This window comes from Schistocerca cancellata, chromosome 2 (genome assembly GCF_023864275.1).
Source record: "Schistocerca cancellata isolate TAMUIC-IGC-003103 chromosome 2, iqSchCanc2.1, whole genome shotgun sequence".
In the NCBI taxonomy this organism is placed as follows: Eukaryota; Metazoa; Arthropoda; class Insecta; order Orthoptera; family Acrididae; genus Schistocerca; species Schistocerca cancellata.
In genome coordinates this window covers 625832406-625849938 of record NC_064627.1, presented here as the reverse complement: position 1 = coordinate 625849938, position 17533 = coordinate 625832406, and the positions used below count along the sequence as shown (strand labels likewise).

Below are 17533 nucleotides of genomic sequence, written 5' to 3'. Positions count from 1 at the left end.
CACTGTATATATTGCCTTTTCTTAGCCATGTGTTGGATGCGTCTTGATCAATGTGTGGCTGTGTTAGATGATACAGGGGCCTGCCATGTAGTGTTTTCTTTTTCCAATTTACTTTCTTCGTATCTGTTGATGTTATGTGATCTAAAGGGTTGTAGAAGTGGTTATGAAATTGCAGTGGTGTAGCCGATGTATTTATATGAGTGATTGCTTTGTGTATTTTGCTAGTTTCTGCTCGTTCTAGAAAGAATTTTCTTAAATTGTCTACCTGCCCATAATGTAGGTTTTTTATGTCGATAAATCCCCTTCCTCCTTCCTTCCTGCTTAATGTGAATCTTTCTGTTGCTGAATGTATGTGATGTATTCTATATTTGTGGCATTGTGATTGTGTAAGTGTACTGAGTGCCTCTAAGGTCTGTGTTACTCCATTTCACTACCCCAAATGAGTAGGTCAATATTGGTACAGCATAGGTATTTATAGCTTTTGTCTTGTTTCTTGCTGTCAATTCTGTTTTCAGTATTTTTGTTAGTCTTTGTCTATATTTTTCTTTTAGTTCTCCTTTAATATTTGTATTATCTATTTCTATTTTTTGTCTGTATCCTAGATATTTATAGGCATCTGTTTTTTCCATTGCTTCTAAGCAGTCGCTGTGGTTATCCAATATGTAATCTCCTTGTTTAGTGTGTTTTCCCTTGACTATGCTATTTTTCTTACATTTGTCTGTTCCATAAGCCATATTTATATCACTGCTGAATGATTCTGTTATCTTTAGTAATTGGTTGAGTTGTTGATTTGCTGCTGATCATCCATGTATAGCAAATGTGTGATTTTGTGTGGGTATGTTCCAGTAATATTGTACCCATAATTTGTATTATTTAGCATGTTGGATAGTGGGTTCAGAGCAAGGCAGAACCAGAAAGGACTTAATGAGTCTCCTTGGTATATTCCATGCTTAATCTGTATTGGCCGTGATGTGATATTATTTGAATTTGTTTTGATATTAAGTGTGCTTTTCCAATTTTTCATTACTATGTTTAGGAACTGTATCAATTTAGGATCTACTTTGCATATTTCCAATATTTGTAGTAACCATGAGTGGGGTACACTATCAAAAGCTTTTTGGTAATCAATGTATGCATAGTGTAGCGACCTTTGTTTAGTTTTAGCTAGATATGACACCTCTGCATCTATTATCAGTTGCTTTTTACATCCTCGTGCAACTTTGCAACAGCCTTTTTGTTCTTCATTTATAATTTTGTTCTGTGTTGTTTGTGTTATTAATTTCTGTGTAATGACTGAAGTTAATATTTTGTATATTGTTGGTAGGCATGTTATGGGGCGATATTTAGCTGGGTTTGCTGTGTCTGCTTGATCTTTAGGTTTCAGATAAGTTATTCCATGTGTAAGTGTATCAGGGAATGTGTATGGGTCTGCAATGTAACTGTTAAATAATTTACTTAAATGTGAATGTGTTGAGGTGAACTTCTTTAGCCAGAAATTTGCTATTTTATCTTTTCCAGGGGCTTTCCAATTGTGAGTAGAATTAATTGCTAGGGTGACTTCATGTTGCGAAATTATCACTTCAGGCATTTGTGGTATCATCTTGTATGTGTCTGTTTCTGCTTGTATCCACCGTGCATGCCTGTTATGCTGTACCGGGTTTGACCATATGTTGCTCCAGAAGTGTTCCATGTCTGTTATGTTTGGTGGATTGTCTATTTTAATGTGTGTGTTATCTATTGTCTGGTAAAATATCTTTTGGTTTGTGTTGAAAGTTTGGTTTTGTTTCCTTCTGTTTTCACTTTTTTTGTATCTTCTAAGTCGTTTGGCCAATGCTTGTAATTTCTGCTTCTTTTCATCTAATTGCTCTATCGCTTCTTGTTGTGAGATTTTACCTAACCTTTTTCGTTTTTTGCCTGACATTTCATTTCTTATAAATTGTGTTAGCTGTCCAATGTCTTTTCTCAGTTTTTCTATTCTGGTCTGTTGCCTGTGTTGCCAAGCTGGTTTTGTGGGTTATTATTATTATTATTATTATTATTATTATTATTATTTTAACTTAGCACTGTTATCATGTTTGTTACGATTATAATACAATATGTTCTGCAATATTCAAATTTGTTAAGCATTTCTGTGTTGTTAGAGAACAAAGGTTGAAATAAATAACTGCCCATTTATTTCTGAATGTGTGATCATTTTCCAGTATGTGGTTAGGCAGAAATGTAAGAGGACAGCATACATTTATGCGAGTGGAACAAGCAGCAGTAAAATTTATATTCCTCCTTGTTACAAATACTTTGCTGTTTATTTCTGAATATGTGGTGATTTCCTAGTGTGCAGTTAGGCAAGAACCCAAGATGATAACGTAAACTGATGCAAGTAAAATGATGAGCAATAATGTTCATATTCTTCCTTATCACAAATACTTTGCACATTGTAGAATCACAAACATATTCCCCTAAAGAGTTCTTGCTACAACTGAGATTCTCCGTCACTAACATGTCCATAATAAACATCAACTTGACGCTACAGTGATCAGCAAATCGATAACCTCATTCCTGGTCACCCGCACAGTGCCACCACATCATGATTATGTCAGTTCCTGCAAAAAGTAGTGTGAAACTTCCTCGATCCATCATCATTGAGCGGTGAAGCTATATGTTGCAAGCTGTGTTGGCAATACTGCTTGTAGATTATATTAGCATTTCCTCTCTCATGTCACACCCCTCCTGCAGCAGCCTAAAATATTCCCTTTAATCTGCCGTTATGCATGGTGCGAACCGTCTGTCTTTTGTGCCACTTATAACTTGCTCAGTCACCTCAAATGTCAAGTGAGATATTGAGTAAGAGCTCAGAATTGCATAAACTTTAATAGGAAGAAACATAAAAAAAGAGGGAATTTTTAGCCTTGCTCTTATGAGTTTTTCAGAGTGGCTACAAATTTATGGTGTACAATGATGGGAAATGTAAAATCAGAGAGTGTAAAATCTTGAGGAGCTCTGGCTCAAGTTTAAAAGAATAGCTGACCTCGCAGTGGATAGATATGTACCCAGTAAAACAGTTCACAATAGGAGGAAATCTCCACAGTAAAACAAACTTCTAAAGAAACAGATGTAAAACAAAGCATATAAATAGATATTGGCTCTAAGCACTATGGGACTTAACATCTAAGGCCATCAGTCCCCTACAGATAGAGAGAAGCTGAATGAAATGTGTTTGGCTGTCAAGAAAGCAATAATGATCTTTCATAGAACCCAAAGAAATTCTGGTTGTGTGTGAAGACTGTTAGTGGCACTACAATTAGTGTCCAGTCCCTAACAAATGAGACACGAACTGAAACTATAGAAATGCTCAACTCCACTTTCAAACCTGGAAAATTGCCCCAATTTAATTTTCATACCAATGAAAAGATGAATGAAATAAGTAATAGTGTCAGTGGTGTTGAAAAACAGCTGGAATCATTAAAACCGAACAAAGTTCGAGGCCTTGATGGAGTCCCTGTCAGATTGTACCTCGAACAAAAAAAACCATGCCAGTCCTTGTAAAAAGACACAGGTCACACCCATCTACAAAATGGGTAGTAGAAGTGATCCACAAAACTACTGTACAATATCCTTGACATTGATTTGCTGTATGATCTTAGAACATATTCTAACGTCAAACATAATGACGTATCTTGAACGGAATAACCTTCTCAATGCCAGCCAGCATAAATTTTGAAAACATTGATCCTGTGAAACCCAACTTGAATGACATACTGAAAGCTTGGATCAAGACAGCCAGGTAGATGTCATATTTCTTGATTTCCGAAAAACATTTGACTCTGTACCGCACCTATGATTATTGTCAAAAGTATCATTGTATGGTGTATCATGTAAAATATGTGACTGGATTGAGGACTTTTTAGTAGGGAGGACACAGCATGTTATCTTGGATGGACAGTCATCGTCAGGAGTGGAAGTAACTTCGGGTGTGCCCCAGGGAAGTGTGTTGGGATCCTTGCTGTTCATACTGGGTATTAGTGACCTTGCGGACAATATTAATAGTAAAATCAGGATTTTTGCAGATGAGGCACTTATCTTTAATGAAGTACTATCTGAAAGAAGCTGCAGAAATACTCAGTCAGACTTGATAAGATTTCAATATGGTGTAGAGATTGGCAACTTGCTCCAAATGTTCAAAAATGCAAAATTTCGCACTTCACAAAATGAAAAAAATGTAGTATCTTATAACTATAATTTTAATGAGTCACTGGTCGAATTGGCCAACTCATACAAACACCTGGGCTTAACAATTTTTAGGGATATGAAATGGAATGATCACATAGGTTCAGTTGTGGGTAAAATTACTGCACACACAGAGTCACTTAAGCAATCATTCTTCTCATGCTCTATATGTGACCGGAACAGGAAAAAACCGAAATAACTGGTACAATGTGAAATACCCTCTGCAATGCAACTAACGATAGTTTGCAGAGTATTGCTGTAGATATAGATAATCTCAGCCAGGCCAAGTTGTAAATTGTCCCTCCAACTCACATGCCCCATTTTTTTCTTTATTTCAGTTACTATAATTTCACTTGGGCTGTGGAAAATTTTACTTTATGCAATCACAGCTGCTTCAGTTACCTGCTTAATCTCACTAATATATCATATCTGTCTGTAACATAGCACCTGTTAAAGACAAAATTATTTGGTTCAGCCACTCCTTTGTGAAGTGTCACCAAAGTCTACTGTTCAATTTATTTTCTTCTCAGAACAATTATTGTGATTTGTTTCATAGTTCATTAGTTAATTTGTCACATTTTATCTAAGTTAAATAATCTTACATCACATTTTCACTGAAATAATTTCTCTTGTTTTATGCCTAAATAAAAAATAATCTGTGGAAACTGGGTTACTAGGTAGATGCACTATTTAAAATCTTTGATCATAAAAAAATTTGTACGTGATGATGGAGTGAGAGCCTAAGACCAGTTTGTAAAATAAATAATAAATATTGTAGAATATTAAACCAGCATCATGCGTGTTTTCATTCACAGTGTATAAAATATTCTACGAAGAACCAATGGAACAGTAAGTCAATGAGAACTCTGCCTTGAATGGGCTAGTGCTATACCAACTGAGCTATCTGTGCATGACTCATGGCCTGCTCTCATATCTTTACTTCCACCAGTACCTCAATCCCCTACCTTCTGAACTTCAGAGTGGTTCTGCTGTATAGCGTGTACGACTAGCACTCGTGGAAGAGAGCATTCTGGGGACACATGGCTTAAGCACAGCCTGAGGGATTATTTTCAGAGTGCCAGTTAACATGCTTCCCAGCGTTTGCCACTGTAGCAGATACATCAAAGTTCGGATATTTGCATACATAAAATGTACCCAAAATGTATCAAAACTACATACCAACTTTGTAAACTAATAGGTGGTGTGTCACTCAAGATTTTTGTCATTGCTCTTCTTTTGCATTTTAATTTTTAGTCACTACTCTACTGATTTTAGACGAAATAATGTTAAGCAAGAATAGCATGGCAAATTTCACATTATATCTTCTATTCTCATTGTGTTATCTGATAGATAATAATGAAACAAACTTTCCTGTCCAATTCTTACAATGTAACAGATCTGGCCTAAAAAGGTAACTTTACAGATACTGTCTGTCAAGAAGTAATAAATGAAAGCCAGAAGTGGAAATCATTAATGTTAGTAATAAAACAACCAATTGAAGTTACTCACTAGATTGATGGTATTGAGAAGATGACCTTGAAATCTTTCCCACACACAAAGCCTCTCATCAGATCCCAGACTAATTACGTAACTTGCTGAGTATGTCAAAGACAAAACCGCTCCATCGTGTGCTTGTATACTATACATGCATGTCCCTGTAACAATGAATCATGTATCACACAAATGTTATTTAAATAATTTACCAATCACAAGTCATTCCTATTATATCTTAAATTCTTATGCACCTACCAGTTTCAATTAAAGAGGTTATATAGTACATACAACTTCATAAACTTCAATGAAAAAATAAGAAAGGTGTTAAGAACAAAATGAAAAATAAATACAAAATCAATTCCTTTATTCTTTGCTAATATTCTTTAGAATTTGTTTAAAAGAATTCTCATTTGCTCGGTGTTATTATATAGTAGTATATTATGATTGTTATTAAGATGGTTCCTAAATTTACGGTAAGACATACAATTTTGGAAATCGAAGACTTTTACAACACTGTAGACAGTCACAATAAATAACATATGAGAGGGTATCATAGCCCACTGCTCACTCAGTGAGTTTGGTTGGTATTAGTTTTCTAGGTGAGAAATAGCTAATTGTAGTTAAGACCCACGTATTACTGACATCATGGCATGGATGTATAAAAGAAAACAAACTCTTAAGTTTGAGGTCACAGTTTCATTTGTAATTTAAAGTCAAATGATTGACAATAATCTTGCTTTACGAATTTATATTAGAATTGGATTTAATTTGCATTAAAACTGATATAACATACGGTGGGAAGTTGTGCAAAGTTTACTGTCTATTATACGAATGACACAGAAATGAATTTGAAGTGGTTTGCAGAGGTGAAGGGTGAAGAAAATGTTGACAGATGTCAAGGAATTGATCCCAATAATGAAGCTGAAATGCTTCTGGTTCCTCTGGCAGGTGGACAAGATGGTGACAGGGATGAGGCTAATAATGACAAAGATGATGGAATAGATATTATGAAACTAGGTAATAGAGTCCAATTCCACAACACTGAAGTCAAGACAATTAAGCATACTGCTGCTGAACATAATGACTGACAAAACACACTAATATTTGTGATGAGAGAGTAGAAAATATGAACAAATTAACAAATACTGTACATGACCCAATATTATGTTCTTAAAGGCACAGATTAATTAGTCATAGAAATTTGAGAGGTAAAAGAAAAAGATTTACAGATGAAGTAACCTGGCAGGAAAAGCATGTGCAGAAAGATAATTCAGTGATGCCACAATACAATCCAATTCAGTTCCGTCAATCCAATTCGCTCCACACTCCAATGACATCCCACACACACACCTTCTACAGGTTCCTCAAAATTCACAAACAAAACAAACCTGCATGCCCCATTGTCGCATTGTCGCTCATTCTTGTGCCACCACTGAAAGAATTTCAGTTCTCACTGACCAATGCCTCCTATCTATTGCCCAAAATCTGGCCTCCCACATCAAAGATGCCAACCACTTCCTTCACCAACTCCCCACCACATTACTGCCTGGATCCCTGTTGACACCATTTCTTTATACACCATCAACCCCCAAGCCCATAGTGTTGCTACTATTGAACACTATATCTCTCAACGTCCTTCAGGCTTCAAACCACTACCTCATTCCTCATACAACTTACTAATTTTATCCTAACACTCAATTACTTCTCCATGGAAGGAAAGGTATATAAACAAACCTGCAGCACAGCTATGATCCGCATGTCACCATCCTATGCCTATCTTTATATGGGCCATCTGAAGGAAACCTTCCTAGTCTCCCAAAGACCCAAAACCCTGGTCTGGTTCAGTTTCAATGATGATATGTTGATGATCTGTACTTGGAGCCAAAGACATCGTATCCTCAGTCCTTCCTGGTCCTCCCAACCACCAACAGTACTTAGTACCTGCATTTTGACAGCTGCTAACCCTTCCACACCAAAAAATCCGTCCCATACAGCCTGGACCCCTGAGGATGATATATCTGCAGTGACATATGGTACATCCTTGAGCAACTGGTATGAAAACTAACTCGAGATGGGAACAATTAGATATCTTGGCAACAAACAGACCTCATCTTTTTGAGGAAGTTAATCTAGAAGAAGGTGTTAGCGACTATAATGTCGTCGCGGCTCCTGTGTTAGCGACTATAATGTCGTCGCGGCTTCTGTGTCAGTGCAAGAAAAACACCAGCTTAGAGTTTCATAGTCAGCTCCAAGCATTCACCGCGGGACACAAAGATACTGAGCACCTTTGGTCGGAATTTAAAGGTATTGTCCACCACGTGCTAGAGAAATATGTGCCTAGCAAAAATATAGGGGAGGGAAAGGATCCACCTTGGTTCAACAGACATATTAGGAACTTGCCGAGAAAGCAGAGAATTTTGCACAGTCATTTTAAACATAGTCACTGCCACGCTGACAAACAGAAATTATGCAAAATGAAAGCAGCTGTCAAAAGGCCAATGAGAGATTCTTTTAATGAATTTGAAAGCAATATTTTATCTGCAGGTTCCAAAAATAGCCCCCAAAAATTTTGGTCCTACATAAAATCTATGAATGCTACAAATAATTCAATACTTTCTCTTGCTGACAGTACAGGTAATTTAACAGATGATGATAATCAGAAGGCCGAAATACTAAACCTAGCTTTAAAACACTTGTTTACAGTAGAGGACTGCAGCACCAGTCCCATCCCCGTAATATTTTGTGCTGACTATGCACAAATATAGCACCATTCTTATCCATCATCTATCAGAGATCATTGGAACAGCATAAAGTTCCACGGGACTGGAAGTAGGTCCAGGTCATAGTAATATATAAAAGGGGTAGGAAAATCGTATGAACATAATTACCAGCCAATTTCACTGACATCAATTTGTTGTCGAATCATGGAACATTTTGTGTTCAGACATAATGACCTTTCTAGACTCTGAGAAGCTTATCTGCAGAAACCAGCATAGTTTTAGGAAACAGCAGTCATACGAACACAGCTGGCCCTCTCTGTACATGATATATATTAGGCTCTAGATACCGGCTCCCAGGTTGATGCCATATTCCTAGACTTTCGTAAGGCGTTCAACTCAGTTCCACACTGTCACTTGCTCCAAAAAGTGCACGCTTACGGCCTATCTGATGACATATGCGGTTGGATAGAAAGTTTTCTATCAGGCAGAGAGCAGAATGTCATCCTGAATGGGGAGACGTCAACAGAAACATGCATAACATCAGGTGTGAATCAGGACAGCATTATAGGTCCGCTGTTTTTACGATTTACATAAATGATCTGGTTGATGGTACTGACAGAGGCATTAGACTGTTTGCCGATGATGCTGTGGTCTACAGGAAAGTAGTATCACACGAAAGTTGTGAACAAATCAATGAGGATTTACAGAAAATAAATGGGTAGTGAAATGACTGGCAGTTATCTCTCAATATTAATAAATGTAACCTACTGTGTATAACAAAGTGAAAATCCCCATTAATGTACGAGTACAAAATAAATGCCCAGTCTTTGGAAGCGGTAACATCTGTCAAGTATTTGGGTGTGATTATTCGAAGTGATCTCAAATGGAACGCTCAGATTACACAAGTAACGGGTAAGGCAAACTCTAGATTGTGGTTTATTGGTAGAATCCTGAAGCAATGCAGTCCTTCAACAAAGGAAACTGCTTACAATATTTTATTTTGTCCAGTCTTAGAGTATTGTTCGTCTGTATGGGACCCTTACCAGTTGGGTTTGATTCAAAAGATTGAGAAGGTCCAAGGAGAGCAGCAAGATTCATGACTGGTACATTTAGCCATCACAAGAGCATTACAAATAACATAGAAAGTGTGAAGTGGGACACACTTGCAAACAGACGACACGCTAAACGAAAAGGGTTGCTCACTAAATCCCAAAATCCGATCTTCGTCAAGGATGTAGAGCATATATTATTACTACCAACTTTCAAATCGCACAATGATCACTATTCAAAGATAAGGGAAATTAGAGCTCGTACTGAGGTGTTCCGACAGTCGTTTTTCCCATGCGCAATCTGCGAGTGGAACAGAGGGGGGGAAATATGACTTTGGCGCAAGTAGTGCCCTCCACCACACACCTCTTGGTGGCTAGCAGAGTATATATGTAGATGTAGATGTAGATAAGAACTCCCCTGCCCAGTATGCTGAAGGTTTCACAAAGGCCTTCACAAACAGGCTCTATCTCCCAGATCCCATCCACAAACAGATTTCCTGCACCATACCCCACACACCCCCAAGAACCAATTACAAAGGAGTGACACCTTCGTCTCCTGGAAAAACTGAACCACATTCTTTGTTACGGCTTTGATTACTTATCATCACACACTGAAATGAGGGCATCCTACTCGAGATCCTTCCAACCCCTCCTAAAGTGGTGCTCCGTTGCCCACCCAACCTCCACTACATCCCAGACCATCCCTATGCCACTCTCAATCTCAGCTCCTTACCACAGGGATCATACCCCTGTTGAAGCTCCAGTTGCAAGTCCTGCCCAATCCACTCATCCACCACTTCTTATTCCAGTCCTGTCACAGGCTTATCCTACCCCATCAGAGACCAAGTCACCTGTGAAAGCAACCCTGTCAATACCAGCTTTGCTGCAATCATTTCATGGCTTTTCATATTTGCAAGACAACCAAAAAGCTGTCCACCAGTATGAATGGCTATTGCCACACTGTGGCCACAAACAAAGCGGACCAACCTGTGGCACAACATGCAGCTGAACATAACACGCTTGATTTTAATGGCTGCTTCACAACCCAGGCCATCTGCATCCTCCCCTTCATCAAAAGTTTTTCTGAACTGTTTTCATGGGAATTATCCTTACAATACATTCTTCACTTCTGAAATTATACCAGCCTCAACTTACGGTAACCTGCTGTCCCCACAACTTCCACTCAACACTTTCTGCCCTCTCTGAAGTATTACCTACCAATTCATGTCCATCGCCCTCATTGTGTTCACTCTCTGCTAATGCACCCACTAGTCTTTTCTGCTCTCTGCTGTTCTCCTTTCCCACCTGCCCCCTTCTACCTCCCAACATGGCCCTGGCAGCCTTGTCCTGCCACTTTCTATAGCAGTGGACTGCTCTGCCAGACAATGTTGCTATTCCCCCCCCCCCCCCCCCCCCCCCCCACACACACACACATACTCTTCCCCATTCCCAATAGCTGACTTTGCGCAACACAGCAGTTGCAGTCTGGCTACAGTGGCTGGAGACTGCTATCACATTTGCATGAGGTGTGCCTCTCTCTCTCTCTCTCTCTCTCTCTCTCTCTCTCTCTGTGTGTGTGTGTGTGTGTGTGTGTGTGTGTTTTCCTTTCTTTTCTGAAGGAGGCTTTTCATTAAGCCTATTTCTTCACAATTGTTGATATTTCAATGTGGATGATTTTCCATTGTATGAACCAAAATCAGTAGTTGCCCAAAAATTACAGGAAAACAATGCCACACCTATGGTTTTTGACAATAACTTATGTGATAACCAGAAAACGATTGGTACAAACATACAAGATGCTACAATCTAATCTACACACACACGCACACTGCCAGTAATACAGTGGGAAAGATATAAGGTGGATTGGCATTCTGTAATGAACTATCATCTACAACTGTAACCATAGTATGTGGGAAGCAGATCTGTTTGATCTGCATTGAGGCCTATACAGAATTCGAATTTAGTAAAACTGGCGATGGCCCTGATTCATATTCTGCCTACATGGTTCAATGGTGAACATGTGGTTATTGTAGAAGAACTGTTCACTGTTCTTAGATTTTGTCTGAAGAATAACACTGGCATTAATGACAGCTCTGCAGATAGGAACACAAGATGCTGTAGCCCCGAGGAGACAGAAGCCGGTACCTCAGGAAGTCCATGATGATGGAGTGAACCACTCTGTTGAGAAACAAAGTGCCCAACATTCTTTTGCATTTTGTGGTAAATGTGTTAAAATCCACTATGTAAAGCGCAGTGTAAAGTTACATTCTAACAAATGTTTTGTGAAGTAAAAAAACTTATAATTAGATATAAATTAAGAAAATGCAGTTTTAAAGGACAAATTTAGTTTCTAAAATGTACACTGTTTACCAGTCCCCTTATTAAAATGTCTGTACTGTCTAAGACATAGTTGTGAGTGGACTACATACAATTTCTTCCATGGCCACTGTTGTGCTATATATTACTGTCTCACATATGAGGTATAATATGTAATGGTAAAGGGCCTAAACAATATGCGAGTTTCAAAATAACAATAACACCATGTTTATGCACAAAAACAAATAATAGAAAAAAATATTAATCAAAATTAGGGAAAAAATTTGTGTGGGCATTAATAGGTTAATATGATGGATGGTTCAACAAACTCTATGGACAATAACACAGATTTCCCATTGACAAAGTACTGGGCAGGTGTATTTTCTCATTCCGCAATTCACTCTGTTTTATACCGTATTTACTCGAATCCAAGCCGCACTCGAATCTAAGCCGCACCTGAAAAATGAGACTCGAAATCAAGAAAAAAAATTTTCCCGAATCTAAACCGCACCTGAAATTTGAGACTCGAAATTCAAGGGGAGAGAAAAGTTTTAGGCCACACCTCCAAATCGAAACAAAGTTGGTCCATTGTAATATGAGACGCAATTTAGGTCGAATGAATGACGATACAGCTACAGTAGGTTCGAGTCGTAAGCTTAGCAGTTAAGCTTTACTAGGTAGCCATTGCTATGCGTCACGCGCTCCGTCCGTATTTATACGGGTACGTTTCCTTTTTCACGTGCTTCATCTGGTTTGAATTGATTGCTTATTTTGCTTTGATCTGGTAAGTGCCATTCTCTTTGTTATAGGTGTTTACGTCACTCTAAGCTGAAAATGCATTACTGTACTGTGTCACGCATTGTTTGTCACATTCTGATAGTGCGTGTTCATGGCCTGTCGCCGCTCGCGGCATGGCTTACTTTTGTGTACGCTAACACCGCTTACAATAAAAAAAAGAGAGGAATTGTCTCATTAGCGAAACAATGGCAAGAGACTGCTATTTGTTGTTACTTACACTGCTGCTTTCTTTGATAATGATCAACAAGAACCAAATAATAGACTGCTTTTGATAGAAGGCGTTCTGAACGAGAGTTTAGCGAAAATTTTTCTCCGTTTGAAAATCTTTGCAGACGCCTCTTTAGTACATTACATTCTGCACAGAAATTAGTCATCTTAGATTTAAAAATCGAGTCAATTGCCGTGCTTCATTTCTGACTGTATCACTATTAGGCATAAGAATAATACGAATATAAACATGACATGATATGTATATTCTTCCGCATTTGCTGTTGTCTCACCCTAGTTTCGTAGTTTATTAGGCAGACAGGATTTAAATGAGATAGCAGCAAACACGAAAGAATACACGGCAAAATATTTATATTCGTATTATTCTTATGGTGAAGAGAATACTGTATGTGATTCACAATTCATAAAAGTTCCAATTAGCAACCATCTCTTCTCACAGGTAGGAAAAAATTCAGAACGTAGGGTTGACCATATTGACAAAACATCACAGTCTTGCCAGTCGGATTTTCGTAGTACATTCAACATTGAAATGCTGCTACATTCGAAGATGAACAATACGGAATTTGTATTTACTTCGTGGATAATGTATAAAATGCAGTGATCGAAACTCGGGGCGGAGAAGAAGGCTCGTCTTCCACCCTTTTTTTTTTTTTAATTTATTTACTGACGCGGAAGTTTTGGCGCTAGTATTTATCTTTGTGCCGGCAAAGCATGGCTATGCAGCGCTACATATATTCGACGACGGAAATCAGTTGTGGCGGCACCTACCAACATTTTTCAGAACTTCCGCTTACTTTGCATTCGATTCTAAGCCGCAGGCGGTTTTTTGGATTACAAAAACCGGAAAAAAAGTGCGGCTTAGATTCGAGTAAATACGGTAGGTACCTTTGAATCCAGCTGATCCAGTAGTATTTGTAAGTTGTTTCTTAGTTTGCCAAGTAATCAGTAATCAATAAGAAGAATATATTTTTCATCCAGAAAACAACTGGCTATAGCCTTAGGATGGATGGAATCTATTTCACCTCTTTTGGTGCAGAATGCTTTGTTCCTTACTTCTGCCTTTTGCTTTTATTGGTAGACCTACACCTCATCCACAGTGACTAACCAGGAAAAAAAAATTTGCTGGATTCTTTCTGGAACAGTCCCAAACATTGGTGAGTAATTTACTTTCAAATGTTTTTCAACAGCAATCAACAAATGTGGCACTTGTCTTGTATAAAGCTTTCTCACAGGTAATTCTGTATGTAAAATGTGACATACACTTTCACGTGCTAATCAATTATACAGTACTATTTTGGGTGTTAATTGTAACTGAGGGAGAGGAAGAGTGGGTAGAACATACAAAGGAAGTTAAGATGGGGGTTTTCCGAAAGAGGGCCTTGAGACACATTCCAACCGGTAATCCCCACCCTAAACAGTGGATGTCAGTGGGTCGATGTCCCTTGCATGCAACATTAATTTGAAAAGATGGATGACTAGGAAATTGTTAGATGGTGATTGCTTAAGTGAGTAAAAGTTGGTGCAATCAGAACTAAAGAGGGAAGATCCTTGATTTAACAAGGGGACTGTCTACAGGACTAGCCCAGAACACACTAGTGACCATTCTTACTGCATGATGATGGCCTGTATCCAACAATTTCAAAGCTGAAAACCTGCAACTACATTCCAATAAGGACAAGATCAGAGCCTGGTAAATAAGGTGTAGAGTTGTGCAATCCACGCCCCAAGTGGTGTGAACAAGAAAGCTGAGGTCATTAAGCTTCCACATGCAGCTAGTCATTAGCTGACTAACATACATCAGATTTTTATCAAAGAAAGGTTTCAAAAATTGAGACTGAGCAACAACATCTAAGTGCTGGGTACCAGAGTAGAGTTCGGGGTCAAGGTGGACCACAGTATGATCACAAAAACATGTAACTAAGGTTTTTGTGGCAGAGAACTGGAAGCCAAGGGAAAGGGTCCTCATGGAGGCCCTTCAGATGGCACCTCGAAGCTGATGTTCCGTAAAGGCTGCAGACTGCAAGCTATATCAAATGCCAAAGTCTTTGACACACAGCACAGAGGTGACCAGTGGTCTGGTGGAGGTTGCTAGCCCATTGGCAGTGGTGAGGAAGAGTGTAACACTCAGCATAAAGCTCTATGGGTTCTCTTAGACCCATAGGGAGCTGAATGATGTAGTAACTCTATCCCAAAACAACCAGTGGGATAGAAACTGATGAATAAAAATTGATGAGGAGTTCCAGTAATGGAGTACAGATAAAGTGTGATGGCTCCAAACAGTGTTGCATGCCTTATGTGAGTCAAGAGACTGCAATGTGGTGTTGGAATTTAGAAAAGGCCTATTGGATTGCTGTTTTTAATCTAACCAGACGGCTGGTTGAGGATCACCCCTCCCAGAAATCACATGATATGGAGACAAAAGGCCCCATAATTTGAGAAAGTGGCATACCACTGGGGTACCATCCTTTCAAGAAGACTGCAGAGCATGTTGGTGTAGCTAATTGGTCAGCAGCCACTGATGGGCATTGGGTTTTGACTTGTGACAAGTACTAGGAAGATGATGCTGTCTTGCCACTGGGAATGGAAAACACATTCTAGCCAAATAGGGTGGAGACCATGAGTAGATGGTGTCTTTGAGTAACACTCAAGATGTTACTGATTATGAATTGATGAGGGCCTGGGCATGGTGTGCAATGAGGCAGAGCTTGAAGCATTTCCCAGACAGTGAAAGGTTCATTATACAATTTAGCAAGGCAAGAAAAGGGTGGGCGTGGTGTTGGTGTTGGTGGTGGTGGTCACAAAGATTGGGAGAGGTCTTCAACTTGTCATTAATGCATTCAAAAGGCAGCCACTTAAGAAGAGGACACCTCCAGGTGGATCATTCAAGCAAGAACCAATGCATCGGCACAAATACCACAATGAAGGAAGAGACACGGAGCAGCTGTTAATATGAAGATTACAGAGCTCGGATGACACCTGGAATGAAGATGCTCAAGTTTCCAGTGAGAAGACATAGCACTCCCAGCATTCCTTCTTACTGTGTTTAATTATATTGCATGCCTTAACACATATGCACTTCAAAGTGAGGAGGGTGATCTGTGAAGGCTGTTGCTTGAGATGTTGCAGGAACTTTCAATAACCTGAATAGCTGCTGCAATGTATTTGGTTCATCAGGGCACTGGCCAGTGGCAGAGAGGGCCTGTAGAAAGGGAGATAGATGTTCCAACAGAACAGGTAACTGCGTCAGAGACAGCTTCCATAACCTTGTAGATGCAGTCTTATGGAGCTGGGGGCAAGCGTGACAGCAGAGACATACAACTGCCAGTCGGCTCTTTGATGAGCTCAACACATACCTGGTCCATCAGGCAGTGACAAGAAAGCAGCAGGAATCACCAGAAAGCAATCACTGTCATAAAGACAGTAGTGTAGCACCACTATAGCAAAGGCACAAGACAGGGGAAGAGATTATAAAGTCAACAGTAGAAAAGGCGCCATAGGTGGCACTGACGTGGTTAGAACTGCCATCATTGAAGAGACACAGATCATGATCAAAAAGAAGCTTTCAATCAGGAGAACCCTACCACATGCAATGAAGTGGTACTTCCTCCAAATGGGGCAGTGCACAATGAAATCCCCACATAGAAGAAACGTGGGGAAGAGTTGTTGGATTAAGGTATTCATCTCAAGATAAGGAAGTGCCTTGCTTGGAATTAAATTAATGTTACAAATGGTGATTGCTCAGGTGGTTTGAACTCACACTGCTATTGCTTCCTACATGGTACAGAGGACAATCCATTCAATGATGACATACAGAGGACAATCCATTCAATGATGACGTACAGAGGACAATCCATTCAATGATGACATCTCTGCAAACCAATGTACACAATGCTCCAAATGCTTTCTCTGGGGTAGTGTGGTTCTGACTGAATGCTCAGTGAACTCGAAGAGACAGGGAATGGTCATCAGTTAAGTATGTTTCTTGGAGAGTTACAGAGATCACAGCAACGCAAATAGATTGGGGTGTTATGTGTCCCATAGTCCATGGCTCCTTCAGTCACTGGCTGGTGTTCGGTCTCTGATCTGTGGATTTGTGTGGAGAAAGTTTCTGAGGATCTGCCCTGTTACCAGTAGATGCCAAGAGGAGGATGCTGTATCTCCTGCCATGTGCAAGGAGTAGTTCTTGAAAATGGTGCCACAGAAATGATGACAGGGAAGGACTTATCATCCATATGGTCAAGTTTATTTGCACAATGTCGGCGAGTAAAAGCACCAAGCTACTGCTGATGACCTGGACACACAAGTGGCACAGGTCAATATCACTGAAGCAGTACCAAAATGATCATATTTTTTTCTAAGCTTAAAATATGAGAGGTGATCTATGACCTTCGGTTCCTGGATTTTGCACTCCTGGAGTAGGTCAGAACACTTTGGAGATCAGGGATGATGGTCATTCCAACAACTGACACAAACCTGTGGTAACACATACGACAACTTTTCATGAATGGCTACCGCCGTACAGGTTCCTTATGACACCACTCATGGACTCTTTACTGTGCAACCTTCCCTGCATGACCCACACAATCTGTAAAGAATTTTGACATAGGGAGGTCAAACACAGATGTTGGGATCAATCATAAGCTAAACGAAACATGCAGTATAAAACAGGAGAAAAAAGTGTGAGAAGCCAGAATTGACATCCTA

At 39.4% G+C, this 17533-nt stretch overlaps 1 protein-coding gene across 1 annotated transcript in view; it reads right to left on the bottom strand.

Moving 5' to 3' along the window:
* The window catches only part of LOC126162288 (sterol regulatory element-binding protein cleavage-activating protein), a 284313-nt gene that overhangs the window by 44255 nt on the left and 222525 nt on the right, over positions 1-17533 (bottom strand). The window contains exon 21 of the mRNA XM_049918707.1: positions 5734-5879. Coding sequence (XP_049774664.1) covers positions 5734-5879 — 146 coding nt within the window. The remainder of the gene's footprint in view (positions 1-5733; positions 5880-17533) is intronic.